This window comes from Salarias fasciatus, chromosome 22 (assembly GCF_902148845.1).
Source record: "Salarias fasciatus chromosome 22, fSalaFa1.1, whole genome shotgun sequence".
Classification (NCBI taxonomy): Eukaryota; Metazoa; Chordata; class Actinopteri; order Blenniiformes; family Blenniidae; genus Salarias; species Salarias fasciatus.
The window spans coordinates 12,922,640-12,950,340 of NC_043765.1; the positions used below are offsets into that span (position 1 = coordinate 12,922,640).

Below are 27,701 nucleotides of genomic sequence, written 5' to 3' on the forward strand. Positions count from 1 at the left end.
CAGGCGTGAAATGAGTAAAAGACTTGTGATGAGGTGTTTTCACATTATTTGGGTTACGCTGAGGTGTCTGTGAGGAGTGTGATACTCTGAAAGGTAATGATAACGGTGACCAGATTCCTTATATTTGGGTCGTATGTGTGTGTGTGTGTACTTTTCTTTTGGGGGCCAGCAGCAGGGGTGGGATTACACCTTTCTCCCTGTCTGCCCTACACGCCCTCCTCCTCAGCCTCTCTCATCCCTCCATCCATCCCTCTCCCCTCTCGGCTTTTTTTCCTCTTGAGTCGAATTTTTTTTTCTTTTTTCAGTGCTGTGCACACAGCCTCTCCCCCTCCATCCCCACCTCCCGCCACCTCCCTCTATTCGGACGGCTTTGCACCAGCAGCTCCGCACTGTGCCGGCCTGGAGAGGAGTAAGGGAGCGGAAAGAGGAGCGAGAAGAGAGGATTTGCTGAAGCGAGGAGAGACGGACAGGGGAGAGAGGGACCATGGCTGCTCTCTCTGCCTTGCTGAAGACCTGGGTTGTCCTGCAGACCTTGTGCCTGGCTCTGGCCCAAGTGGTGAGTGGACAGGAGAGGCTGTGACCCTGCTGCCCGGCTCAGGGCTCAGGTCGACTTATACAGGGCGTCCGGCGGGGTGAAGGGAGCCAGCGGGACTCTCATGATGATGGGAATCCAGGAGCCTGACCTCTTCATGTCACAGAAGATGGAGAAATGGAAGATTTGAAGCTGTGGAGGGCAAAAATGGGACGCTCTGTTCAGGATTATCTTCTTTTTTTCTTAACTCTGAAGATCCAGTTCAAAGGTGGATTCCTGGGTTTCACTTCTCTGGCCAAGATGAAGCTTTCTTGTCTGAAAATGAAGGAGACCCGACAGAAAAAGCACATTCTGCCACAGACACACAGCATTCGTCTACTAAGTGTGAAATCGCCAGTTCAAACACACACCTTTGTGTTATATTCTGGACTTTAAACTCTGAAAGCAGGATTATTCCAACTTTTTTTTTTTTTTGTGGCCTTCTTTTTTGCTTTTTGAGGAAATCTGAATTGGATTAAAACTTTTTAGTGCTTCAACACAAGCTGTGGCTTTTTTTTTTTTTTTTTGGGTGGTGGTGGGTGGGGGCTGGGGTGGGGGGCTTGAAGAGGGTAAACAGTACCAGTCCTATGAACCCTCCTCCCACATTCTTCCTCAATCCTTTCACTTGTACCCCTCATGTATGGCACTATTTTTTAATAGCTGCTTTACTCTTTAGTATCCCATGTTGTAGCTGCTTTCTACTTACATGCTCTGTGGTCCTGGATGAGGACTATAATATTCCCTGAATGTCTCACATTGATGTGCAGATTTGCACTTCCACAATTAACACTTTTATGGTCACTTTTATGGTTTTATGGTGATGCACTTATTGTTGGAATTTCAAATGGGCACGTGTGAAACTCTGCATTGATAAACTATGAATCCAGAATTGTCTTAAAATAATAACAAAAATCTCATATATAAGATTTAATATTTGTATAAAACACTCTTTGTGATGCCATGATTTTTCTTATTATTACTTATTTTCTTACACATTTTGCGCCCTGCTGTTTCAATTCATTTGAAGAATCATCAAATGGCATCAACCCAGACGAGGGTTTGACGTGTTTTTCTTTGCGTTTCAGAGGGGTCCACCTGGACCTCAGGGCCAGCCAGGACTGCCCGGCCCTTCTGGCACTCCTGGGTCGGATGGCATTGATGTGAGTATCCGCACAGGTTTGCCCAACAACTTCTCTTTTTTTTTCCCCCCCTACAAAGATCTTCATTGTGCTGGAGAAATACCAAACCCGGCATCCCTCTGCAGTACTGCGGTCTTACCAGCAGAGGGCGCAGGAAAATGAAAACACACCTGCACAAAAGGGCTCTGTTCCCAGCAGAGAGAAGGGGGTCTTTCAGAAGGGGATCCTCAGCTCGGCCCCGGGTTTGAGCCGCAGTAATGTGACACTGTGGAGGTATTCCAGAGGTTAACAGCAGCCAGGTTGTGTGAAAATGTTCTGAAAGGCTGCCGCTGCGCTGCTGGCGCAGGAAGCCGCCTGGTTGGGAGGAGATAAGATGCCTGGTTTGCTCAATCCAAATTCATATTTTTTTATTTTGAATCATAGCGCTTCATGTTTTTTTCATATTTCTGCAGGAATAAAAAAAAAAAAGTATACAGTGAAATGTAAAAGTAGCACGCTGTGTTTTATACATTCAAATGTGACTGATTGAAAGATACTTCACCCTGATATCCTCTGCAGTCACCAACAGTTTTCATTTTATCTAAATATAAACATTGACCTTGAAATTATTTCTTTAGGAGCTTAGAAAACGACATTTTCATATAGGTTCCACCCTGGAAGCAGCAGTGTACTAAATAAAAATGTCTTCTTTGTGTTTCTGCAGGGAGAGAAAGGACCTCCAGGCCCTCCCGGTCCAGTAGTAAGTTGTAACTGTACAGTCTGATAAAAGTAAACAATGCATGTACTGAAACTTTCCATCCACCCTTAACTTGATTTTCATCATCATGAGATCGTTCTATGTTTTATTGTAGGGGCAAAAGGGAGAGCCGGGGGAGCCGGGTCTCGATGGACCACCGGGGGAAAATGGCATTGATGTGAGTCAAATGAGCGGGGCCGTGTGTTTTGAGACAACAGGAGAAAATAGATTCTCAAACTACATCTCCAACTACGTCATATCAAGCTCTCAGCACTTAGAAAACAAACCCACATCAGCAGAAATACAACAGGAAAATCTCCAGAGGTGGAGTCTTTCTGCTCTGCTGTTTGGAGTTTGGGGAAAAGGACAGAATGGAGTAGAAAACAAACAAACAGCAAGCCAATCAACCTGCTGCAGAGTGTTTGGGGTCAGAAGGCTCCGATCATGAACTTCCAGAGATCCTGCAGGATGGTACAGAGGAGAGAGCACAGTCTACAGGAGAGACATGCAATCATAACATGTGACTGACTGAATCGGGGGGTGTTAAGTCCTGGAGGGCCTCCATCCTGCATGTTTTATGCCTGCTGAAGCACAAACACATCTAAAACATGCAGGATGGAGGCCCTCCAGGACCACTGATGTTCTCAAGAGATCCTGCTTCTCCTCGAGCTCATTTAATAGAAGCTGCTTGGTTTGATTCGATCAGAGCTTCACAGTCTCAGTTCTTGGTTCATGTGTGGTTTTAGCTGATTCCCCGTGCTGCCGATTTCCAATTTCCATCTGTGTGCTCCCTATTAACAGATATTACACTGTCCGTGTAAATATAGAATTTGAAGCAACCTGTTTGGTTTTGTAATTTTCTTGAATGCAGATTCTAAAATGCATAATATGGTCGCCGTATTTTAGTGTACAGTGATCACAAGTAGTGTGGAGACAAAGATGAGTTTAGTATAATTCTCGACTAAGTCGTTGGATTTACCTCGGAGTGGTTGTTTTGCAGCTTTTCTGAGGGATTCAGTCTTGATTAGAGTGTCATTGCCAAATGATCACATGCTAACACACACACACACACATGCGCACACACACACACATTCCCCAGAGATTTAGCCAGTAATCCGCCCTGGAATCTCAATCTCAAGTTTGTTTCCCAATTACTTCCAAAAGCCGTGTCAGCTTTGATAAGAAGTGTTTTTGACCCGGTTATGAGGTGAATTAAGTCACATGCAGTCTCCAGAAAAGGCAGCACTGTTTCCTCTTCGTGGCTTTGCCGGTTTCTCCTGTCTTGACCTCGGCGTTCTTCTGCTTCCTTCTTCCTGCAGGGTTTGATTGGAGCAAAGGGTGATCGAGGTCCCATCGGAAACCCCGGCCCCAAGGCAAGAGTGGACGAACACCCTCACCTGTGATGATTAGTGGGACGACTGCACCATTATTCCTCTGATCTCTGAAACAAAAAAAGAAAAGACAGACACTTTAAAAGCAAAAGCATCTCCTTTACTCACAAACATGATAAATATTTTCTCTCTATTGGTTTTCTCCTATTAGAAGTAACATATTTTCAATCAATTTGCTCATTTTACTCCACAGTGATTATATCTTCTTCACTGATGATTATAATAATATTTCATCTCTATTGTTGTATCTCTTGTTGTCCTGCAGGGTCAACCAGGTCCGAGTGGTGAGCCTGGACCCCCGGTAAGTATATCAATGTGATCGGCTCGTTTTACACACTTGACAACAGCTAAAGCAATAGATATAATAAAATGATTGTTACAATTAAGTTCAATGAGATTGCTTGTTGGGATATAATTAAAATAGAATCAATCAATTCATAGAGAAAGCACAAGATTATGCCTTTACAACGACAGAAGGGTTTCTTCTTTCAGACAATAATCAATTTTCACATCATTAATCACAGCTTTTGTTCTTTTGCCATTTTGTGGCATTAGAGTTGATTATGATATTTATCTTCAGTTATGTTTTCAAGGCTTTGATATTGATCAGCCCTGAGAGTGATAACTGGATTATATACATGTACAAAATCCCACATTGCCTTTTTGAATGTTCAATTATATTTTAAATATTCCTGCAGAAGCTGGTTGTAGTGAAACACAAACTATCACACCAGTTATGAAGTTATCTCCTTCCAAATAAATGTGTTGGTGTTAGGAGATGATTCATAGGACAGTTTTCAATAAACTTTCCTGTCTTGAATTGTCATTGTAATGCTTCCAATTTTGGCACAGCGTAAATAAATCAATACTATTGTGACATTGTTACACGATTTCTGAAATTTCAGTGCACTTTATATTCATATAGTTACTTTCCCCCTTATATATATTGGACGTTTTATCATGTGAATTACCTCAACTTTGAAATTAGAAATAAATCCACCCTCCACAGTCATTTGTGCATCTCAACAAAAGAGTAACTCTGTTACCATTCCTGCTCACTCAAAGTAAATAACTCTCAAACAGATTTTATTTCATACTGCCCGGTTTCATACTTATTGGAAAATAGTGCCATGATATATAGAAACTTTTTGTATTGCAGAGGATTTGGGAGGGAAAATCAATATTTTCGAAAATAACAACAATCTCAACATGTCACATTTTTAATGAAAAAAAAAAAGCAAATCTGTTGCATAATGCAGCTTTTTACAAACTCACTCTGACAGCTTAGTTTTGAGACTAATGCTAGTTTGTGTTGTATCCACTACTCCTAACAATTCTGTTCTGTCTGAAATGTTTTGTCTGGAGTTTGTCTGATGGCCTGTTCATTCAATTAAAGAGGGTCACTCTCAAGGGGAAAGTTTCTTTACTAAACTTAGAAAAGAATCCCAAACTGACGCAGTTTCTGAGGAGACGGAAACAAAAATGTCTAAAAACTAATTGTGCTTCAAAGCTGAATTCATGGTATGAATTACATTTCATATGTTTCGCCTGTCTTGATGTCAAGTGTAGTTTGATTATGGTGTTAGGGCAGGGAATTTAAAAAAAAAAAGACTTATTCAAATCAGTTGAAGTTTTCCTTTTCAGGACTCGTGTTAACATGCTGGATGTGCATTTCTATACAACACTGAATAGAAGGAGATGTGTTTGCCCACAGGGCAGTTTTGGTTCTGATGAAACGAATGATGACTGTGTGACTCAGGCATTGTTTCAAGCGCAGCCAGTTTCCACGCGAACATATTGTCACCCAGCTGGTCCCACCAGGCTAAAAACCCTCCAGAGTCCCTGTTTGGTGGAGCCTGAATTCCTGACCAGCTGTGCCCTCCTTTTGGGTTCAGTTTACACAGATGCAGGAAATTCTTCGTGCAGCTGATATCACAGTCTTTTTATAACTGCAATCCAAAATGCAGGAGCCAGCAAAAACCCTGTGGCTCAGTGGGACACCACTAGGTGGTGCTCAGTGTCCACCTTTCACTCTACTTGCTGCGTATTGAAACCTAAAGCTGTGCAGCGCCGTGCCTAAACACAACACTATTAGTTAATCCTTTGTTTAGCATTAACAGGCATCCTGTCTGGGAGCCGTGCTGCACACCCTGCTGTCTCACACTGCAGACAGGAGATCCTGCCCTGAGGGCTCCTCTTCCTCCAGGAAGGCTTACTTACTTAATTACTTTGTTTATAATTAATTCCGAGCCAAAAAGCACCGCAAACACACACACTGATTGTGCTCTGTGCTTTTGTTCTTGAGCGCTGTTTAACCTGCCCTGACACTGTACACATGCATTACCGAATTACTGTGTCTGTTCGTAATTGGCTTTCTCAAATATTAATTGATACTGTGATGGAATCGTTCGACTTGTTATACAGTTATTTACCCTCTTATTGCTTTCTCTCCACTCAGGGAGCTGGCCTTCCAGGTCTGGCTGTAAGTAGCTTGCATGGTATTATTAATTTTTTCCCCCCCTTTATCTCCCAAAAAACACTTATTTGAGGTGTAAGATCACCAGTGGTGGATGTGAAGTGCATGTGTCACGCTCTGGTTTGCTCTGTCCAGGGGGCTCCGGGGCCGATCGGTCTTCCTGGTGAAATCGGACCAAATGGACCAAAGGTAGAAACCAACTTCCACCTGAATTACAAATATGTAACAATCTGCACTAATCCCACCTTCTTATCAATGTTTTCTGTCCTTATCTGCCTTATTCTAGGGTGTCATGGGACCACCAGGACCTCCAGGACTTCCAGGACCTCCTGGCAAGCCTGTAAGTTTCCATCAAGGATTCTTTATAGCAGGAAGAGTCTGATCTCTTTGATTTCTGGCATTAAAAAAATGGGCCTTTGAAGAATGTCTGCATACACACACAACGTGCATGATAAATCACACACATTTCTCCTTATATTGAAACTCTGTGTGAGAATCTGTGTTTTATGCACCTTCAGGCATCTTCCAGATAACAGGGAGTTTAAGAAGTGGGTATTCAGCATTTGCACAATTATGAGTGATTTTGATGGAGACATTAGTTGTTTTTGTTGTTCAGAGGAGACACATGTTAATTTTGTGTTTTCTTATCATGGTGTCCAGTTTGTTTTTGCCCCTTCATATGAAAATATCCATGTGAGGATTGAATGTGTGTGTGAGTGTGTACCTATTGTGCATCAGCTCCTCAAAAACAGGATAGCGGAGTCAAAGATGGATGCAGGATAACAGCGAGCGCAGTCAAAGCTCACTCTTGTCCCAACGGAAGCTTGGTAGCGAGGTACTAAAAACATTTGCGAGGAGTCTGCTTTCTAGTAGAGTGTGTTTCCTCCTGTGTGCTTCTGTGATTCTATAAAAAGACAGAGGCTGAGGTTTTCATTGGGAGTGACGTCCCTAGCCCAGTGAAGTCTATTTGTTTGGCTTTAGTGCTGTCTTAGGGTAAATAAACCCTCATTAGATCAGTGGGCTGTCTCATCTGACTGTAGCAGGGATGTATCAGCGCCTGTAGAGATACTTTCCTTTCTTGCTCAATCTATAAACGGAGAAGAGTAAAGATGAACTGTGCTGGCTCAGCTCGGGGAAGACGACGCGACTGTGGCTTCCCTCACTGCTGCGTCTGCTCGTCTGTTTAGGGTCCCCCAGGAAAGTTCATCGGCGGAGAAGAGGGCAGCGCTGAATTCCAGGTAAGATCTCGGAGCGCTCTCTCGCGCATTGGTTTAAACCCAAATTCAATGTCAGTTCTCCATTTATTTCTTCTTTTTTTTTCTGTTATAGTGTCCTCTCAACTGTCCAGCAGGACCAAAAGGCCCGCAGGGACTGCAGGGAGTCAAAGTAAGTGGTTTAATAGTGTTTCAATCAGTCAAAACTTCACAGAAGTCATTGTGAAACTTCCTGTTTTTTTTTTTGTTTTTGTTTTTTTTTTGCCGTCTAGGGACACAAAGGACGTGCCGGTGTTCTCGGAGAGCCCGGCAGCATCGGAAATTTGGTGAGCTCACCTCGAAAAGGCGACACGACACCATACACGAAGCAGTTTTGTGCACTCACCAGCCACTCAGGACCGGGGGAGGCCGGAATTAGCTCTAATGAAGCCCCCCGAGGCACATGACTGGCACTAATCTGCCGGTGATTAGTCAGGCCTGGCCCTGGCCTTTCAGCTCAGCATATAGCAAGCCAGATGAAAGGAGGGGGTGAGGATCCAGGTACATGGAGGCGAGGCTGGGGGGGGAGTCAGGGTTCACGGGGACCACTCACCTCGCTGTATTAAGCACAGCTAATGAGCGCACAGTTTGCTCCGAGGGAGCGGCCAGGCGAGCCCCAGGTATTAGCCTCTGATCCTCCCACACAAGCAGCCTTCTGGCGGCGCTTAGATGCTGAAAACACTCGACGCACCGGGTTTGGACCACTGTTTTCAGAAGGCCTGCCTCGACTCAAGGTCGGTCTTACTCCCACCCTTCGTTTCTTAAAAAACAGCACACAGCAGGTGTTTACATGCCCACCAGTGGTTCGGGCAACAACACTGCTGTTGGAGACGGTGAGATGTGTTATTTTTAACTTGCTGTATCACCATCAGATGTGTGAGGCTGTTGTTGTGTTGTATGGATAAACGCTGGGATGTTCTGTTCCCGGCTGCGGTTAGTTTTCAGAGTCAGCCGAGTTGTTGGGGAGACCACTCCTGCCTCCATAAGCATCAGTGTGAGGAAGAAAGCACAGTGGCTGAGAGAATTTTAAATTATACTTTTGTTCAAATTGAGCAAGAAGTGCATTAAAGGGGAAGATCTTCAGCACAAAATTGTAGTTTTCTTTCTTTCTTTTTTTTTTCTTCCTAAAACTGAACAAAGTTATTATGCTATCTGGTCCAGACCAGAATAAATAAAATTGGACTGTGTGTCCCACCTGTACATTTGTCACCCCTTTTGTGGGAGGAGGATAGTGGTGAATAATGATTTGGAGAGACTTCCTGACAAGGTTTAAGAAACAAAATGAGCTGAAAATGGGGGGGAAAAAAGATAATTTCATATGGAAATATAAAGAACAGGAACTAGAGAGTGATTGGCTTTGCAATAACTGTGGTGGAAAGGCAGAGAGGTTAAAATGATGGTTCCGGTGATTTTAATGGCCTAGGAAGCTGAAACTGATTGGAAAAAGAGAGAGTAGAAAGTGAATAATGACAAGATGTGAGTGGGTAGATTTAAATCCTTCATTTGAATGAAGTGTGTTGTTTCAGGGAACGTCTAAAACATGACACACAGCAGTTGTACTCCAGGACTGTGAAACACAGATAGACAAAAACATTATAAGGTCAGACTGTTCTCAGGAATTCCTGGTGTTTCTGTCTTTCTTTTTTTTTTTTTTTTTTTTTTTGAAGTGTTTGTGATGGGTTTTTCATCAGTACTCATTAATTTTTCACTGGTTAGCGGTAGCTACCCAATTACCTTCAGAGAGATCTCTGTCTTTTAAGGATGCACAACCATCAAAGCGTCCTATCTGGGCATCAAAAGGAACTTTCTGGATTTTCTACTGCTCAAAGTTTTTGTGGTCAAACTCCGAAAAATGCCAATAAGAGGAATGAAGGACTGCTGTTTTCATTAAAGCTTGATGGAAAAGTTTTATTGTGCGGTACAAAGAGAAAGAAAGTTAATATCCTGCAACGTATTCCCTTTTTTTATTCGACTTCAACAGGGCATAAAGGGAGACTATGGCATCTCTGGAGAACAGGGGATCCCGGGACCTCCGGTATGCTAATCCGCCAACATCTTGTTGTGTTAATCATGAATTCATACACTGCCTCCGGCCATGGTCAAAGCTCTCACTGTGTTCTTCCCTCTCAGGGTCCAATGGGTCTGAGAGGCTATCCAGGAATGATGGGCCCCAAAGGAGAAGCAGTGAGAGCCTCTTCCATCTTTTTTCTTTTTTTTTTTTCCCCCCCTGTCTTCGGGTACCACAAGGCTGTTCCCGTTCTTAAAACAGCACCAAGGAGGCGCAGCAGCCACACGTGCCCCCCTCAACACAAACACCATCCATTACCGGCAATAGGGACATATGGAAATGATGCTAACACAAATCTTTCTCCTCCTCTAATGAGTCGGGGTTGTCTGGGTCCACGGTGCCTCCATCTGTAGTTAATGATCCGCTGTAGCCATCCGTCTTACTGTTAACATTAGCCGCGTTAGCCAAGCTAGCACGCCGGCTTAGTGCCAAGTCGAGAGCGGCTGACTCTCTGCGTAGCTCCCATTAGAGGAGTGAGTTAACCACTAATTATCCCTTTATTGCGGTGAATGGCGGGGTTGTGTGGCATTGAGACCTTCTTTGATTCCAAACGACCGACGATTCTTTACCTTCCCGCAGGGCCCCCGGGGGTACAAGGGCATCACCGGACCTGTTGGGCTTCCTGGGCCTCCTGTAAGAACACACACTCGAGAACACACGCTCGTTTTCCTCCTAGAAGAAGAGGAAGAACAAAACCAACCATTAGTGACACTGTTGGGATTTGGAGTTGTTTCCTTTGTCTTGCAGGGCGAGGAGGGGCCTCAGGGACCACCCGGAGAGGCTGGAGACAAGGGAGACAAAGTGGGTGACTCTTGTAGGGTTGTGTCTTGAAGTTTATTGTTAAAGCGGAGTCTGAAGGGGAAAACAGTCCTCCGGACGGGATCCTGATGTGCAGTGTGAATATGTGGAGGCTGATTGGGTTATCTTCTGCAGGGCAGCCAAGGCATCCAGGGCCCACAGGGCGCAGTGGGCAAAAAGGGAGAAAATGTGAGTAAAGACTTTTGTTTTGTTTTGTTTTATTTCTGTGCTGCACAGTTTTTGGGGAAAGAGAATTCAAATGAAGTTGACTGGATCACATCTTCGCTCTTTTCAGGGCCTGCCGGGCATCGACGGAAAAGACGGCACCCCCGGTATTCCTGGAATCAAGGTGAGATGAGCGCCGTGATAATGATGTGCAAGTTGAATAAAAAAGATGGCAATTTATTCCCGAGTCTCTGGCTCTTCGCAGGGCGGCCCCGGGCAAGCTGGGATGCCCGGTCCTCCCGGTCCTCAGGGAGCGGCGGTGAGTGATCGTTCAGCACGGGCTCGGGTGTTTTGTATGTTTTAATTCAGCGACGCCACTAAAAACACACGCTTATCTGCATTGCTAAAACACTTGTTATCATTCAGAGCATGCGCTGGGGAGGCAATCTGCTCTCTTCCTCACTTCAGAGCTCCCGAGCGCAAGGCAGGCTGCAACTACGATGTAGCAGCCCGTAACTTTTCTGGGTGCGTTTTTGTTTTCTTGGGAGCCGTCCAGGTTAACGGTGACCCCGCGCACCCGCGTTGTTTTAGAATATAAACCACCTTGAAATAGCGTTCTGCCTCCCACCGCCAGCCATTTATCACAATCAGACCTGCGGGTGTACACGAGCCCGAACGCGTCATTCTGACCAAGGGGTAATGGAGCATGAGATGCACACTTTGCTGTGTGGTCACTGCGGTGACACTGACACAGCTGCAATCTGGGGAAAAAAATAAATAAAAAGCAGCAACTTAGCCTGCTCTCTATCTCTATCCTGCTGTGATAACACACACACACTCGTACGGACACACAGCTGTCGTTTGAATGATTTCTCAGGATCGTTACTTCAATTCTGTCTAACAGGGATTACCCGGAATTCCAGGTTCAAAAGGTGGACCTGGTGCCACGGTACGACTTTTACCACTTTATATTATATTCTATCTACTACATAGCTGTTCTTCTGTTTTTGATTTTCCTCTTTATCTGTTTTTTTGTTTCCTCCCCAGGGTGAGCCTGGGCCGAGAGGTCACGTCGGCATGTCTGGTGCTCCTGGACCTTTGGTAAGCAAGCAGCCACACAAGCTTATTTTGAAGCTAATTATGCACATAAGAGTAAGTTTTTTTTGCCTTCTTTCAGGGTGAGCCAGGTCTTCCAGGTGAGCCTGGTATGGATGGAGTCCCTGGACCTAAGGTACTGAACTCAGAATTTAAAAGTGGAGCTCGAACAAAACTTTTATAACCAATAACTCACCTCACCTGGTTTCGTAGGGGGACAGAGGCCAGCGGGGAGAAGTCGGGCCACAGGGAGTCATCGGCAAGCCTGTAAGTCGCACCGTATCAGGTTCAAATACAGTTTGAGGATTTCGGGATGAACTTCCTCCTAATATTTCTGTCGTCTCCTGACAGGGCAGCAAAGGAGAGAGAGGCCCTATTGGCATCCCAGGTGCTCAGGGTCTCAGTGGAACTAAAGGAGACAAGGTCTGTGCACGAAAAATGTAATAATAATCAAAACCCTTTATGTCTAAAATGTGCTGGAAGTACACAACATACTGATGTAGTTACACAGACATGTCCATTGGGGGCAGTGTTTACCTTTGGATGGAAGTCGAATGAATGAGGAAAGTCACATAAATAAGAAATATAAATGACAATCAGAGCATTCCTCCTTTTAGGTGAGACATCTTTCTTAGACTTCTCTCATGTCAGTCACTCCAGGCAACTTTCACTTGTTTTTGGCGTGTGGAGCGACATGTTGACCACATCTGCATGCTCTCCGCTCATTTTTTTTGCAGGGCTTCCAAGGAAAAGTTGGGTCAAAGGGTGATGTGGTGAGTCTCTCATGAAACAAACTCGTGTCTTTAAGTTTCACTGATCCATCTAGATCCATCCGTCCTTATCTCTCATTTCTCCTCCATCTTTCCCGCTCTGTCGCTTTTAGGGCGACCCCGGCGTTGAGGGATTGGCTGGCGAGAAAGGTGAAAAGGTAAGAAAACGATTGCGCTGCAACCCTAAATCCATTTTGTTCCTTTCTGTTTTGTTTGTTTGTCGTCAAGCACAAAAAAGTCTCCAAAAAATAAATAAATGTGAAAAACTTTCAGACTTTAGATAAGAAGGTTTAAACTCTCGGTCCCGAAGGCATCAAAGGAGAAGAATATAGAACAGAAAACACTGGAACTTTGCCAGAGTTAAGAAGAAAAGAATAGAAAAATGTCTGTTTTTTGAATTTGCATACAAATCCCTGTAATAATCCAGATGGCAAATAAGCTATATTTACATGACAGAGAGGCAAAGATGCATGTTGGCTCTTTGAAGCTACATTCTTTTCACAATATTTTTTCTTCAGTCATCAGTCTGAGGCAGAATGGCAGATGGGAGTCGGTCCTGTGAAAGTGACGCCTTCTCCGTTTGCTCTTGCAGGGTTTGTCTGGTGAACCTGGGCCCAAAGGACAGGTGAGAGTCGCAGCACGCTGGATTCGTTTCGCCCTCGTTTCTTCGCTTACCTTCCTTTTAACCAGCTCCGTCATTTCTCCACAGCAAGGGATCCGGGGGGATTCTGGGTACAACGGACCCACCGGAGACCCCGGTAAAGCAGGAGACCAGGGACCGGCGGGCCTGCCCGGTCCGAGGGGACTCAACGGGGAGCGGGGAGTTCCCGGCATGCCCGGCATTCAAGGCGCACCTGTGAGTTTCGGGTTTTCAAAAACACGTCAGATTTATCGTCCCGATCGGCGTTGAACCGTCGGTCCTCCTCCTTTCCCTTCAGGGGCGTGACGCGTCCGACCAGCACATCATCGAGGTGGTGCTGAAGATGCTGCAGGGTGAGCTCCTCGCCGCGGTCGTCCCCCTCCGCCGCTCGCAGGGCGAATCCGCTTCTTCATCTCCCGGGTAATCTCCTTTCGTTTGCAGAAAGGCTGGCCGCCGTGGCGGTGAGCGCCAAGCGGGCCGTGCTCGGAGGGGCGGGTGTGATGGGACCTCCGGGGCCCCCTGGACCTCCGGGCTCGCCCGGCCCCCAGGGGCCGCACGGGCTGCCCGGAGCCCGAGGCATCCCGGGTATGATCGGAGCGCACGGGCAGATCGGCAACACGGGGCTGAAAGGTAAACCGTTTAACGTTTCAACGTGGAATCAGGTGCTGAAGGTGGAACCTGACGCCCTCAACGTTTCCCATCTCCCCCAGGAAAGAGAGGGCCGAAGGGAGAGAGAGGAGATCCAGGTAAACCTCATCCAGGTGCACCGGGACCTCCAGGAATACAAGGTGAGGACCTCAACAGCACCGTTTTTTTTTTTGTTGTTTTGAGGTACAAAAAAAGGTACTTGCAAAAATGTCCATTTACATCCTCCTTGGATTTGTGGTCAAACCATGTAAAATCAAGGAGATCCTCCATCATTCGTCCCAGATTTTTGCTACAGAATCTTCAGCGGATATTGAAGCCGCATCCATCACGATTTACTCACTAGGAAGTTTTCATTTATACTCGGCTACCAACTTTCTCCACTTCGACAGAGCCTAAAAGTCTTTTATGTGACATTTCCACCCGTTCTGGTGTTTCCACTCAAGTTTTTTTATGGACCAATTGAAACTGTGCATAAAAGCAGGTCAGGGGAAACACAGTTACTGACCACAGGTCAAAAAGAAAAGTGCAGCAAGCAACTTAGAGACTCGCCGTTACAACTCTCGCCACAGGAGAGCCTTACTGAAAGGCGTTTTAAAGGCGTCATTAACTTCCGGGCGTTTAACAAATGCTCTTGAAGGAGAATGCATTAAGATTCCAGCAGTACGTGCTAATTGAAACACTTGAAAAATACTTAGTCTCTGCACACACACACACACACACACACACACAATGTAAATATATGTATGCATACGGGCCACATGTGTAATTGGAATCCAGAATGGACTCAGTGTAAATTTAGAAATCATGTATGCAACCATTATGACCAATAGGAGCCTTTTTGTGATTTTCCACTGTTTTTTTTTAAATCTGATTTTAACAGTTTCATCACTTTTTTCCAACATTGTTCAAACAATTTTTATATTTTAGAATATAATATAACAGACTTTATTAATCTCAGAGGGAAATTCATTGATCCGTTTCTCCACACAGAATAAATAGAAAGTTGAATATCAAGGAAGACAGGATACAAATTAAATGAGCACTTTTCAAATCTTAATATGCACAAGGCTTCCCGAAGACGAACAAAAGCACGGAAAGGATGAAATTATCCAAAGCACAGTAAACTCTATTTACAGGGAAGCGTTATAGACTCTTATGCAGAAGGAAGGAAGGAAGGGCAAATTACCGTTTTTAACCATTTTATCTGTTTTTGGCCGTTCCGCATTTGGTCTTCACACTGTCCAAAAAAAGCAGAGCAGAGCTGCTGCCAACTGATTTAGTGATCACATGAACCTGTTGCCTCCTTAGTCACTATTTCAACAAACTCTTGTTTATTTTTGTATTATTTAAAACTCAACTGAATCCTCCTGAAAGCAGCAAGGAAGAAATCCAGCGTTATTCGGGATCAACCTGATAGGTCACGCTGTTCACTCCACAGGTCCTCCTGGGATTGATGGCGTGGCTCGGGACGGTCGCCACGGCGAGAGAGGGCCTCAGGGAGCGGCCGGCGAGGCCGGTCGCCCCGGCAAGGCGGGCCCGCAAGGCCTCCCAGGCTACTGCGAGGCGGCGATGTGTCTGGCCGCGTCGGCGTACACCTCCCCGAGACTACAGGAGGCAGGAACTATCAAAGGACCCAGTGTGTAGAAGCCCCTGCCTCTCCGTCAGCACCTTGGAGAGGGCAAGTGAAGAAAAGAGAGAAGCCGAGGGACCACTCTTCTCAGGCGGACAGCAGGGGACAATAATAGCACAGTGACTGGATGTATGTATGTATAGCCCACCTCCCTCCCAGAACTCCCAACCTGAAGTTTCGACTGGTGGGACGTCACCATCTTCAATCCCTCCACCCATCTCCAGCACCGGCTCACAGCCTCCCACGTCACCCTTGAATTCTCCCAGATGTCCAGGAACAGATTCATACTGCAGAGAGCGTGGTGAAGGGCGCCTTTCTTTTTCATCGTGGTCACTTTAAATGGTTTTGTATGCGATGTTTCTGTCCGAGACATGTTTTGAAGTTTAAATGCCCTGTCTCTCTCTCTCTCTCTCTCTGTCTCTCTGTCTCTCTCGCTCTCTGGCAGCGTCACACCTGATGCCTTAAAACTGTACTAAAAAAAAATAAATAAAAAAGGACCAATAAATAATTGCAGCCTAAATTTCCACCAGTGCTGTATTGTAAAATGTAGTCTCTGTAAGCTTTAAGTGAAATTCCCGACTTACCTCATGTGTACATTGCTCCCCCCCCCGTCTCCTCCCATTCCCTGCTTTCTACCCAAGTCTCATTTTAGAAACTAACGACTAGCTTTATCTCTTCCTCTTGTTGCCTGGCAACAGCATATCCCGACGGGCACTCCCATCTCCCACAATGCAGTGCTGTAAATCTTTGTAAATGTGTGTTGATTATTATGTAGAGAAAAAGGAATGGGTTACAATATGCAACAACAGAAATCCTGTGTTAATGAAATCAGTGAGTAACACGAGGGTCCTGAGCAAACAAGGACTTTTTCTCCGAAGTCCACATGTGCTTTTTATGCCACTGTCAACTTTTCACAGGATGTTAGCGCTTTAATGACTGATTTCTCCTCACCAAAAGATGCTATTTATTGTTCTTTATATAATCATCTGTAAAGAGGTTTTTTTTTCTTGACTTTTCAGGTCATCCCAAACCAATAAAGAGGAACCTTTTGTAAAATCTAATGTTCTTCCGAATCATGTTTAGAATGGAAACCAATCTTTTTTCTTTTAGTTTTATGATATTACTACTCTGCATCTTAATAAACATCCATGCTTGCACAACTGAGGACCACAGATTATCATCATAATTTCCTAAAGAGATAACACACTCACATTTTTTGCTTCAATTTTCTTTTTTTCTGTAACGCTTCATGAAACAATGAAACATGCAAAGCTCAACGTGGTTTCAAAAGTAATTTCATTACAGTTATGTGCTCGCAGGCTGCACAGCTTATTGAACAGGGCTTGTGGGCAAAGGTGGTAAGCCAAGTGTGTCAGTGGGCTTTTGGGCTCGAGCCTCAGTTCAAAGAGACTCCACAGAAATGTGCATCAACATGTGACCGAGCTTCAAATGAGCTGCGACACTCCGAGGACTACAGATGACGGCAAAGAGTGACAAAGAAAAAGGTGCAACGGCTTGAACCAGACGAAACAAAGATTCTACAAAGACATGGAACAACTTCAGATGAAACCAAATGAGGAGTGTCAAACACATTTTAGTTCAGGGGCCCGTCTTGAATGGGCTGGAGTGTAAGATGGCGCCTTAATGACCTTTGTCATGGTATAAGTGACAGAAATATTTTCACAAAAAGCAATTACTAATGAAAATGGCAACATTCTCAAAACCAATTTTAATCAAACCTTCCGCTGCAAAATACACTGACATCTCTGAAAGTTGTTATATTATTAATATTTTTAAGCATGACTTTGGAGGCTAGTTTGAGGTTGAGGCTTTCATGGCAGTGTCAAAAAAAGAGTGAAGCTTCATGAACCACTGTCTTTATTTTGTGAAGCCACTAGATGGTGCCATCTATTCAGGAAATGTTTGAGAGCAGTCTTCATTGCCAGTCCTTCAGCCTCTATCTTTCAACCAAGAGTGCCATCTAGTGGCTTCACAAAATAAAGACAGTGGTTCACGAAGCCTCACAGAGCTTCATGAACTGCTAGCATATACAATGTCTCAGTTTGGGTCTCCGTGTTATATCCATGTCTTCTTCGGAAAGTGTTTTTTTTTTTTTTTTTTTTAAACTTCATCTTTGAATTTTTTACCATTTGCTTGATGTTTGACCTTATGATTGAACAAGATGAGTAAAGAAATTCGCTACAAAGGGAATATAACGTGAAACCAAGACTAAATGAGCCAAAACAAGAGGCAAAAAAACAAAGTACATAAAAAAAAAAAATACATGAAGACAACTGAAAATAGGCAAAATGTCGACAAACACTAAACAGAAGAGCACATACAATGTGAAGAAAAGTGATCAAAAAAGAAGGTTTCAGTTCAGCCGAAATAACCACGAGTAGAGTTTGATGCACAAAATATTTAGGTCTTTTTTCGTGTTTTGTTCTTCAAATCCAGCAAAGCATGAAGGAGATCTTTCAATCCAAATGATAACAACACAATCCAAGTTCTTTGAAAAGCAATTTAATTAATTTTAACATTTCCCATGAGTTAGCTTGTGAGAAACAAAAGTCTGACGGTGAGAACGACAGAGCGTGTAAGACAGGAACACTTTAAAAGCCCAGATTTACAGATACAAAAATGATTCTTTTTTAAAAAATATGACCGATAAAAAAAAAAACTATAGTAATGTCTAACAGTATAAAAGTGTCGTGTGATGCTTCTTTGGTGAGTGAAAGTGTTGCATTACAGTACCTGTAGTGAATGGGCTCAAATGTTGCAGTGAAGCTACGTCCGAGTACAAAATGAGCAGCTTAAAAAACGGCTGCTTTTGCCAAAAATAGTGGATTCAAAAGGACACGAAATGAACTTTAGCAACGTTATTATGAAAGCCGGCAAGCTTTCTGTGTACACGCAATTTTCCTCCATAAATAATTCCTCCTCTTTTTTTCTTTACTGAACACATTAATCCTTTTTGCAACATTATAGACCTTAGAAAAATATGTTGTTTTTTTTTGTACTTGCAGCACAACCACTTATAATGAAAGCTCAATGGCTTACTCTCATAAAAGCCTTTAAAAAGTATAAAAAGCCACTGTGCATAAATATAAATATATACAAAAAAAAAAAAAAAACAGTCAAATCCATCAAGGAGGGTAAGAGTGTATCTTTGCAACGACTTGTTTCCGCACAACTGAAATACATTTCTTGGGATTTTTTCTCTTACAAGTAAAAATCAAAAATGTACCCCACCTCAAGCAGTCAGACAGCATATTAGAAATGCATGGGCTGCACTCAGAATGGATTGCATAAAGAAGAAACAAAGATATGAGAGATGGAAGCAAGTGTCTTACAGTAATTGTGTGGATTCTCTGCCTACAGATTCAGACAAAGAAAGTGGGTGAAAAAAAGGAAAGAAAAGAAAGAGAAAAAAAAAGAAAGCAGAGGCCAGAATTAATCATGGAGGACAAAACAAGGATTGTGATTCTTGTCACCTCCCCAGGGCTGTTTGAAAATGTAACACAGAAGGAGAAGGGAAAAAAAAAAAACAACAATAAAAAAAAAAACAGGCAAAGTTGAAATAAGACAGTAATATAGAGATGAATTTTACATTACAGGAAAGCGAAAAAGGAGCATTTGCATGTGCTGCTGGTGTGGCTGTGCAGGCCTCAGGTCCACTGGGGCGCTGAGAGAGAAAGAGGGGATTTTTTTTTTTTTTCCAGAACTATAGCAGAAATCTCAGCGGGTAAATTAATCTATTCAACAACAAAGGCAGCTCCTGTCTCCCACATTCAGATTCAATAACTTTGGGTCGTGGTCTCTGTCTTCTCCATATAGTCTCTTTGCTTCAGTCCCTCCGGCCCCTCCGGTCCTCTACCAGGGGCCCTTGATCGGTGGGCCTTTGGGGCTGTATTCTACTTGATGGCTCATACAGTCTGCGGGATTGCAGCGGCCATCTTTTCCACTTCCTCCGGGATGTCCAGGAGGGCCCGGGATCCCCGGAACGCCCTGCTGGCCAACAGGACCAGGGGGGCCCATCTTACCGTAGCCCGGTGCGCCGGGAACACCTGGAGCAACACGGGGAAAAAGAAGGATGAATTCAACTTCTCACTGCCTCCGAGACGGGAATTCCAGTCAGGGCAAAGGAGGAAACTGCCTGATAGTAATACCGGTTGGCTTATGTAAAACATTTGTTGGTGTGGCTGGCACAGCATCATGAATGTCGAAGATAATTAAAGATAATTCTCAGAAGTTCAGTAGACCTAAATTCATCCATCTTTGAATGGAGTTAAAAAGCAGGTACATCCTGTAGAGTCCCACAGAGCGAACAACAAGAGAGCATCACCAACACTCACATCGACAGCCACGCATCGCCCCAAATGAATCCAACGTTTGTACAAACAGGGAGAAAAAACTAAGCAACTAGTTAAGAAAAAAGTCAAGGAGGTTCAGGGAAAAACACGCAAACACTACAATAAAACTCTCCAAGTAACTCATTTTGTGGCAACAGCTGCAAACCACAATATTTTAATGTTTCGTTTGCCAAAATTTTCAGTGTCTTAAAAAAAAAAAGTACTGTAATTAAAACATTTATTGTGTATTTTATAGCTGTCAACAAAATAGAAACACACTGGGACTTAGAGTTAGAGGATTTAATCCCCGATCTTCCAGTCACAAACTTCCTATTCAAATATTTGGTCAGTATCCGGCAGTTTTGTGCTGTTAAACATACTAAAGTTTACAAACTAACCATCTAGCCACAGCCTAGACTTGCAATGCCACTTTGCCCCATAAGATGGCGCAGTGAGTCGCTCCACCCATCATCCTTCATTCAGTTCAGGATGAGAAAACGCAGCAGATCCCGACGTTAACAGACGTTAATATGAGTGCTGGAGCTCTCTGCTTCAATGAAAGAGAAAACAAACACTACGAAGTGAGGAAATGAGACTCACTTCTGCCTTTCCATGTGCAAAAATGTCCCGGAACATCTTACATCGGTATGTATACTTTACCTTTATCCTCTGAAACAAAACCTGCGCATTTATGCTTAAAAAAAAACAAAAAAAAACTGGCTTCCTATTCTGCAAGGGAACATTCAAGTGCTGCATCCTGAACACAAGATGAACGATTTTAATTGCCACAATGCGATCAAGTTACATTTACATCAGAAAATATGTAAAACAGCTACGGCGTCGTCTTTACTGGATGATCTCATTATGCACGTCAGGAGGAGGCATGAAAAAAAACAAACATTAAAATCTATAACTTCACATGAGTACGTTTGGTTTTTCGTCCCAAATTGAATAAAGCGCTCCGTGTGTGGCGGCTGCTGAAGCTGATGAGCTGATCTTTGTGATGATTAGAGATTCTCACATGCTGGTTGGAGCGAATTAGACAACAATTTTAATTAAGAAAATTTAGGAGAAATAACAAACTACTTTGATCTAATTTTTGATTTTACTAATCAACAATGAAGGCAAACATTTTACGTTATTAGCATCAGTGATGCCGTTTTAGCCGATTCGGGAGTTTGAATAATTAAGCGAGGCTTCACAATTCTGACTTTCTAATCGACGGCGCCTTACCCGGTGCTCCTGGAGGTCCTACATCTCCGGCCTCTCCTACACCCTTGTCTCCTTTAACTCCCTGTGGTCCTTGAGGGCCTGCACAGACAGCAGGTGTGGTCAGGCCGGACGGCGGCCTCGAGACTTCACCACATTACCGTCATGTCGTTTTACCTGGAGGTCCCAGGGGTCCCTGCCGGCCTTGCCTGCCGATCTGTCCCGGGAGTCCGGGCGCGCCGGGAGCCCCGGGATTACCCGGAGAGCCGGCTTTTCCCGGAGGCCCGGGCCGACCCGGAGATGCCACCATCTCTACGGGCATCTGCATGCGAGACATGTAGTACGCCATCCTCTCTGGGGAGAGGAGGCCACGGGTCAGCAGGGAACTACTGAGGATCAGTGAGTGAAACACAGACGTCCAGGCTGCCGTCCTCACCGTCAAACACCTTGATGACCTGCTGGCGGATGAAGTTCTTGATGTCGTCATAATTGACGACAGCCTGTTGAAGGAAAGGAGAAAAACCAAGATTAATCACAGGATCTCATTCAAAAATGTTATTTACAAGAACAGATGGGAGTAATGGATGCCTGAAGCCACGTCGCTCTATTTCCTCTAAAAAAATCATGAACACCAACAGGAACCAGATTCAGCTCCTCACATCATTTCCTGGTGAGCCTGGAGCGCCAGCGGGTCCAGGAGGACCCGCTGACCCCGGGCTTCCCCTCTCTCCTCGCGGTCCAGCTGGACCCATCATGGGCTGAGCGTCCTTGGAGTGATATCCGCCGCCGCCAGGGGGGCCGGGCCTTCCTCTCTCCCCCGGAGCGCCCCTCTGGCCGGGAGCTCCTGGTTCTCCCTGGACGGGAAGAAAAGAGGTTAAGAACTGTGTCATTAAGTTACTTGATTAGTTCTATCACTCAAAATCATGATTCAAAATTCAAAATCAAGAATTTTGGAATCTATTTTGATGGTGAACAGCACATCGGTGTGATGTCCGACAGGCCCTGTGTGGAGTTTGCATGTTCCCCATGTGCCTGTGTAGGATTTCTCTAGATGGTTGGGGTTTAGGTCAGCCTAAAACAGGTGTAGCTATGCGTATTGCCCGTTCACGTTTTAAAAATACTACATCTTCTTGATGTAAACAAGGGGAAATGGAACTTTTCAGAAACGATGCACCGAGGCTGTAGTGAATATTTTTTCTGCACATGTGGAAATTGATCGATAACAACAGATCAATTTCTTTAATTTATAAAAGTAAATATATGATTATTGAAATAAATGGACACTTGACAGAATAAATTACAAACAGGAAACATCAATCTAAACTATTCAAATGTTGAGTGATAATATGAGAGAACTGTGAATTCTAGTAACAGAACTGTGAATTATACTATAGTCAGTAACGGTAACGGCGCCGCAACGCTGGAAAAAGCAATTAAATTACCAGTAAGGCTGTGTTAATAACTGTGTTTATTTTAACACAGTTATTCCATCACTGATATATACATGATAAGGTAAAGAAGCACTGCAGAGACAACACCACCAACGTTTTTCAATCTTTCTTCTTCTTACAAAAAAAAAAGTGACTTGGTACGTCGTCTCTGCAGTGGAAATACACAAATTACCTGACGGCTCCTTGTACTGGGAAAAAGCTGCTGTAATCAAAGCACAGGTTTTGTCTACCTTTGTTATCATTTTACAGCTCCTGTCCTTGTTTTTCTTTATTCTATTTCTTTTAGAGTTTTTTTCATTGTGGTTTAGTTTTTTCTTTTTCTTTTTCTTTTTTTTGCTGCTTCAATTCTGTCGTCACCATTTATTTGAAGTTAAAGCAGGTGTGAGATTAAAATAAAGAAAATAATTACCTCCCTTGGTTTTTAAGGTGAAGATAACATGTCAAACTGTTTCATTACTTCATCACACTGACTGTTTAAAATGCAACTATTCTTCAGCAGCAAACACAGTAAACGTGATTCCTAACTGTCCGTCATTTTCTCACCATTCAGGTGGCGCGACAAAAAAAAAAAAACCCTGGAAAAGCAGCTGCGCCGCATTAGCGACAGTGATTTATCAGAGACAAAGCAGCCCGTAATGGACGTCTAATGTTTACACGTCATCCGGAGACAAGCGGCTCGCGGAGCGGCGAGGAGCGAGAAGAATGGAGCGGCCCTTCTCTCGTGTTCCTCCTCTGTTCTCCTCGTCGGCGTGGCTAAAACCCTGACAATGCCGACCTGTCAGCGTGACAAATAGCCTCATCTAGCATCTCCTCTCATGCTTAATAGCATTATCCCAGAGGCGCGGGGATAACTTTATCAGCGGAGGCCGAGGGAGCGAGGGAGAGATCCAACAGGAGGGGGATCGGCGAGGGGCTTCCGGGGTTAGTGAACTGATGACTGTGTTAAGTTTGGGTGCTGAGCGGGCAAAAATGGGTGGAGCGAGGAGCGATGGGGCTGACGCTAAAGCCCGCCGACGCACGCTGAGCTGGCCGCTTACCTTCTGACCCGGCTGCCCACTGTCCCCCGGTACACCCGCCGACCCCTGTCAACGCAGAGAGGAAACGCCCGGCGGGGGGATGAAACACACACGCATCAGGAAAATGGAGGAAAATACCACGCCGGGACAAAACTCACGTCTTTGCCGGGAACGCCGTCGCTGCCGGGCTCCCCCTGGAAGGCAAAGTCAGACAGGAAAACAAGGTTAAATGGAAGACGAGGAGCTTCATTTATGAAAGATCGCAGATGTGGCATTAAAAGACTCACTAAAGGTCCCGGATGTCCAGGTGGTCCCGGAGGTCCGACCATCCCTGGAAGACCTCTTTCTCCACCCTGGCCTTTATCTCCTTTAACGCCCTAGAAAGCAAAAAAAATAAAGATTCATTCATTTCTGCTGCGTTTGGTTTCGCCGACACTAAAGCGACAAATAATTACAGACATCATTTTCTAAAGGCCCGTTAATTTAAGTGGTCGTCCGTTTAATTTCCTTATTCAGCAAAATCCCTGTAATGATTTTCTGTGATCATAATTAGCTTTGAAAATACAAACTGTCCTCTATGAGTCGTTGGTTGTTTTCATAAAAAAGATTTTTTATTTTTTATTTTAGGGGAACAACAGGACAAACAATTCACTGGAAATGAGACAGAAGCAATTAACGTGATTTATTATTATAATTTATCGACGATAATGATGATTCTCTCCTACCACTCCTGATGGGCCTGGAGGTCCTGGAGGTCCAGCAGGGCCTGTGGAGCCCTGACGGCGGGGGAAAGCAAACACAGCATTAACATTATAGCCAACAAAATAATTTTTAAAACTGGATGCAGGGTATTCAATGTAATGAAAAAGGGAGTGAACCTACAAGGTGGCCCGGAGGTCCAGGTCGTCCCTGAGGTCCTGGAGTGCCAGGATCCCCCTGGAAAGACACAATAAAGTAAAATAAACTCTATTTATCCTGGATTCACAGTTTGAAAATCTTCAATCAAATCAGAAATTTCGCCACTGACGTCATGTCCCGGTCTTCCAGAAGGTCCCGGTGGGCCTGAAGGTCCGGCCTCACCCTGGAGGAACAAGACGAGAAGAGAAGATAACGTCAGGGGAAACATCAGAAGAATGCATCAGTGCACGAGGAAAGGTTGAGAGCAACGAGGTAGGGTGGCAAAAAAAAAAAACCCCGCCTTTCATCATAATTAGCGGTTTGATGAAACAGTCTGGGATCGTGCTGCAGCTCTATCTCCACAAACACACAAACACAATGTGAAGGTAAAGCGCCGAGCGCCGGCTGACCTTCTGTCCAGGAAAGCCAACATGGCCAGTTTTCCCTTTGAATCCCTGAGGAGAGACATCAAAGAGAATGAGATCGGTACAGTGTAGAAATTCACAAAGTCTGAGCTGCCAAGAGAAGGAGGCAGACGCGTCTTTGAAATTCTGAACACCTGCTCTCGGGTAGAGAACACAAACGGAGATGCAGAGAGAGAGAAAGAGGCGAAGATAGCAAACGGCAGCTTCGCTCTTTCTCCCTCACAGAGCCCGACTATCAGCACATCATCTGAGCTGACATACAAGACAACAAGTTAGAGAGGAGACGGCGAGCAAAGAAGTTTTTAAATGTACAGTACAAAGTAGTCTTCACAGTTTGATGCTCTGCCACAGGCGTGAAAAACATCACGACTCTGCGTTCCTTCACAGAGTCAAGACTGAGATCAGCACGATTAGATGAGCTTTTTTTAAAAAAAATAAATTGAATAAAAATACAAATTAGGTTACAAAACTCAAGGTTTATTGGTGTCATTATGGGCAGGCTATTTGAGGAACCGAACGTCACAACTGTGTTTAAGTTAATGAAACTTTTCACACAGCCTGCATCCAATCTAAATGTATATCAAACTGGAGCGAAAAAAGTGAGGGACAACATATCAGATGGAAACTACTGTATATGACACATGTAGAGCAAATGCCTTGTTTATGTTTTGAATGCTACATTTTGTAGAGTTCGTAATAAATGTTTTGAATCTCTGCAGTGTTGGCTGGTTGGCCTAACAAATACTAGTCCAAAAAAATCATCTAAAAGTTAAAAAAGACTGATGCATTAAGGCTGTTAAATCTCAAAATAACAAAACAGGTCATGTTTAAATATAATGATTTAGGTAAGAATTATCCAATACATTCTTTTTCTTTAACATAGAAAAGTTACGTTCATTGCTATGTGTCCCTGCAGGAAATTAATTAGAGAGATGTTGGGACTGACTTCAGGTTGTTTTTCTTTTATGCAGCTAATTGAAACTTCAAGAAAAAAAAACAATTAACAAGTAACAAATAAGAACATATGACATTCCAGATTAAATACTTTATATTTCCCATGTTGCAGGCGTGAAGTTTTCGACTCGGCACAAAGGTGGAGGAAATGTTAAAGTCAGTACTCACTGGGATTCCTCGTGGTCCTGCCGGCCCCGGGGGGCCCGCCTCTCCCTGATAACGAAAAACACCCAGTGCTACAGGTCAGCCAGCTTACACAGTAACACCTCAATGCATTGTGTGTTAGGACCCTAATGTGTGTGTGTGTGTGTGTGTGTGTGTGTGTGAGACTTACCCGCAGTCCTGGTTTCCCATCTTTTCCATCCATCCCCTCGATGCCCGGGGGGCCCTTTCAGCACAGAGAGCAGATGAGGATTCAGAGTCGTGGACAGTGCATAAAAGCGTTGAGGAAGTCAGAGATAGATCACATGCAGCCAGAAAAATAAAACAAAATAAAATAAAATAAAATACGTACCATCAAGCCGGGGGAGCCAGGAGAGCCGGGGGGTCCAGTTGACCCCTGAGAGCCTGTAGCTCCATCGTTGCCCTTTGACAGGAGGAGGTTTTAGTTCAAAACGTGGCGACGAACACAACACAGTCCCACCTGTGATGTCAACTCACCTTGTCCCCTTTAAGGCCAGAAGATCCTTCCCTTCCACTCTTACCAGGAGGACCTGGAGCACCCTAAACATACACACATGAACATATGAACCAACAAAAGTTAGAATGCGAACATGTGCACTTCAAATGCTTTGAGGATTTATAAATTTGGCAGCAACAAAAAGAAAAATGGCACTGGATGGAATTTAAATGTTGAAAACGATGCAGTTAGCATGCCAGGCCAGGAGTTGGCGCTGTTGGCTGTTTTTGTAATGAAATCGCATACAAATAATGCATTAAAGATTAAATCAACTTCCAAGATGAGCAAGGAAATGGGCAAGAACGCACCTGAAAGTCATTACAAATACTGGACTTTTAAACAAGGACGATACCTCTTCATTCCATCTTGAAGGAATGAAAAAAATATAATCCCAAAGACTTTTATTCCCAATTAAACAGGACGAGGTGCTTTAATTTATCTCATCTTAAAAACAGATGTCCAACCGGGACCATGCCGGCTCTCCATGTGTGGAAGTTTTAAGGGAATACTACTGGATCTGCGCAGCTACAGCTACACACTCCAAACTGTCATTAATGCAAAGTTGCCTGAAGGCCAAAAGTCGAAGGAGATTAAATTACTGGACGTTATTTTGTTCACACGGTGAATTCCAGCCTTCCCAGATTAATTTTTTTTTTTTGGCATATGAAGTGAAGCCCACACATCATGAATAATGCAACCCTCAAGTTCTTCACGGTTTTCTTCTGAGCGGTATTACTCCTGAGTTGTTGCCTACAGCCTTTCCCAGCATGGTGAGCGTCTCCCGATGTCTGTTTTTTTGACCAAAAAAAAAAGAAAAACTCAGCCTCCAGTCATGTTACTGACCTACAAGCTACACTACCAGATGTTTTATTTTTTATTTTTTTACATTATACAACCGTACCTGGGAACACGGTGTAAAGCGATGAGCAATCGTGCCTCATTTTTAGATTCATCGCTTGAGGCTTTTCTGTGTGAAGTTTGCATGTTCTCCTTGTGTGGGATTTCTCTATTTAATGGTTCTTAGAGAAATGGGCGAGTTTTAAAAAGAGTGTCATTGAGATGGTGGGATTGTGTTCAGCCTTCTAGGTCAAGCTGGCTGGAGATCATGTTAACGTTAATGCTTCTTCAAGTCACTTTGCTTCTCTCTGAGATCAGCTCCAGCCTGCAGGAACCTAAGTTAGATGAATCAGGTGTGGAAGTTAAAGGTGCTGTAGGCAGGATTCGGCGATTTGACCCATCTAAGATGGCGATTTGAAACCCAGCACAGCCAATCCTGTCCTGTTTTCTCTGACCTCACGCCCTGACGCAAGTTAAGCCCCTCCCACGAGAACGTGTGAC

General features: G+C 44.1%; 2 protein-coding genes across 4 annotated transcripts in view; one reads left to right on the plus strand and one right to left on the minus strand.

Annotated features, from left to right (window-relative positions):
- Positions 1–339: 339 nt before the first annotated feature.
- Positions 340–16,186, plus strand: col9a2 (procollagen, type IX, alpha 2). Its single transcript, XM_030082280.1, has 32 exons — positions 340–556; positions 1,657–1,731; positions 2,414–2,449; positions 2,562–2,624; positions 3,766–3,819; positions 4,103–4,138; positions 6,296–6,319; positions 6,449–6,502; positions 6,600–6,653; positions 7,501–7,551; positions 7,643–7,699; positions 7,800–7,853; positions 9,548–9,601; positions 9,697–9,750; positions 10,214–10,267; positions 10,382–10,435; positions 10,568–10,621; positions 10,728–10,781; positions 10,863–10,916; positions 11,502–11,546; positions 11,645–11,698; positions 11,775–11,828; positions 11,906–11,959; positions 12,044–12,115; positions 12,430–12,465; positions 12,576–12,620; positions 13,055–13,087; positions 13,172–13,318; positions 13,401–13,455; positions 13,544–13,732; positions 13,813–13,890; positions 15,189–16,186. Exons 1-32 carry the CDS (start codon positions 485–487, stop codon positions 15,392–15,394), a joined length of 2,076 nt encoding a protein of 691 aa, XP_029938140.1. The 5' UTR covers positions 340–484; the 3' UTR covers positions 15,395–16,186.
- A 1,704-nt stretch (positions 16,187–17,890) lies between these two features.
- Positions 17,891–27,701, minus strand: part of col16a1 (collagen, type XVI, alpha 1) — a 76,500-nt gene continuing 66,689 nt past the window's right edge. For all 3 annotated transcript variants that reach the window (XM_030082257.1, XM_030082258.1, XM_030082256.1), the window contains 16 exons: positions 26,345–26,407; positions 26,199–26,270; positions 26,019–26,072; positions 25,853–25,897; positions 24,716–24,760; positions 24,436–24,489; positions 24,291–24,344; positions 24,134–24,184; positions 23,696–23,785; positions 23,567–23,602; positions 23,430–23,474; positions 21,601–21,795; positions 21,378–21,441; positions 21,119–21,295; positions 20,966–21,043; positions 17,891–19,447 (listed from right to left, as the gene is read on the minus strand). In XM_030082257.1, the coding sequence (XP_029938117.1) occupies positions 19,254–19,447; positions 20,966–21,043; positions 21,119–21,295; positions 21,378–21,441; positions 21,601–21,795; positions 23,430–23,474; positions 23,567–23,602; positions 23,696–23,785; positions 24,134–24,184; positions 24,291–24,344; positions 24,436–24,489; positions 24,716–24,760; positions 25,853–25,897; positions 26,019–26,072; positions 26,199–26,270; positions 26,345–26,407 (1,317 nt within the window). In that variant the 3' untranslated portion in view covers positions 17,891–19,253. The remainder of the gene's footprint in view (positions 19,448–20,965; positions 21,044–21,118; positions 21,296–21,377; positions 21,442–21,600; positions 21,796–23,429; positions 23,475–23,566; positions 23,603–23,695; positions 23,786–24,133; positions 24,185–24,290; positions 24,345–24,435; positions 24,490–24,715; positions 24,761–25,852; positions 25,898–26,018; positions 26,073–26,198; positions 26,271–26,344; positions 26,408–27,701) is intronic.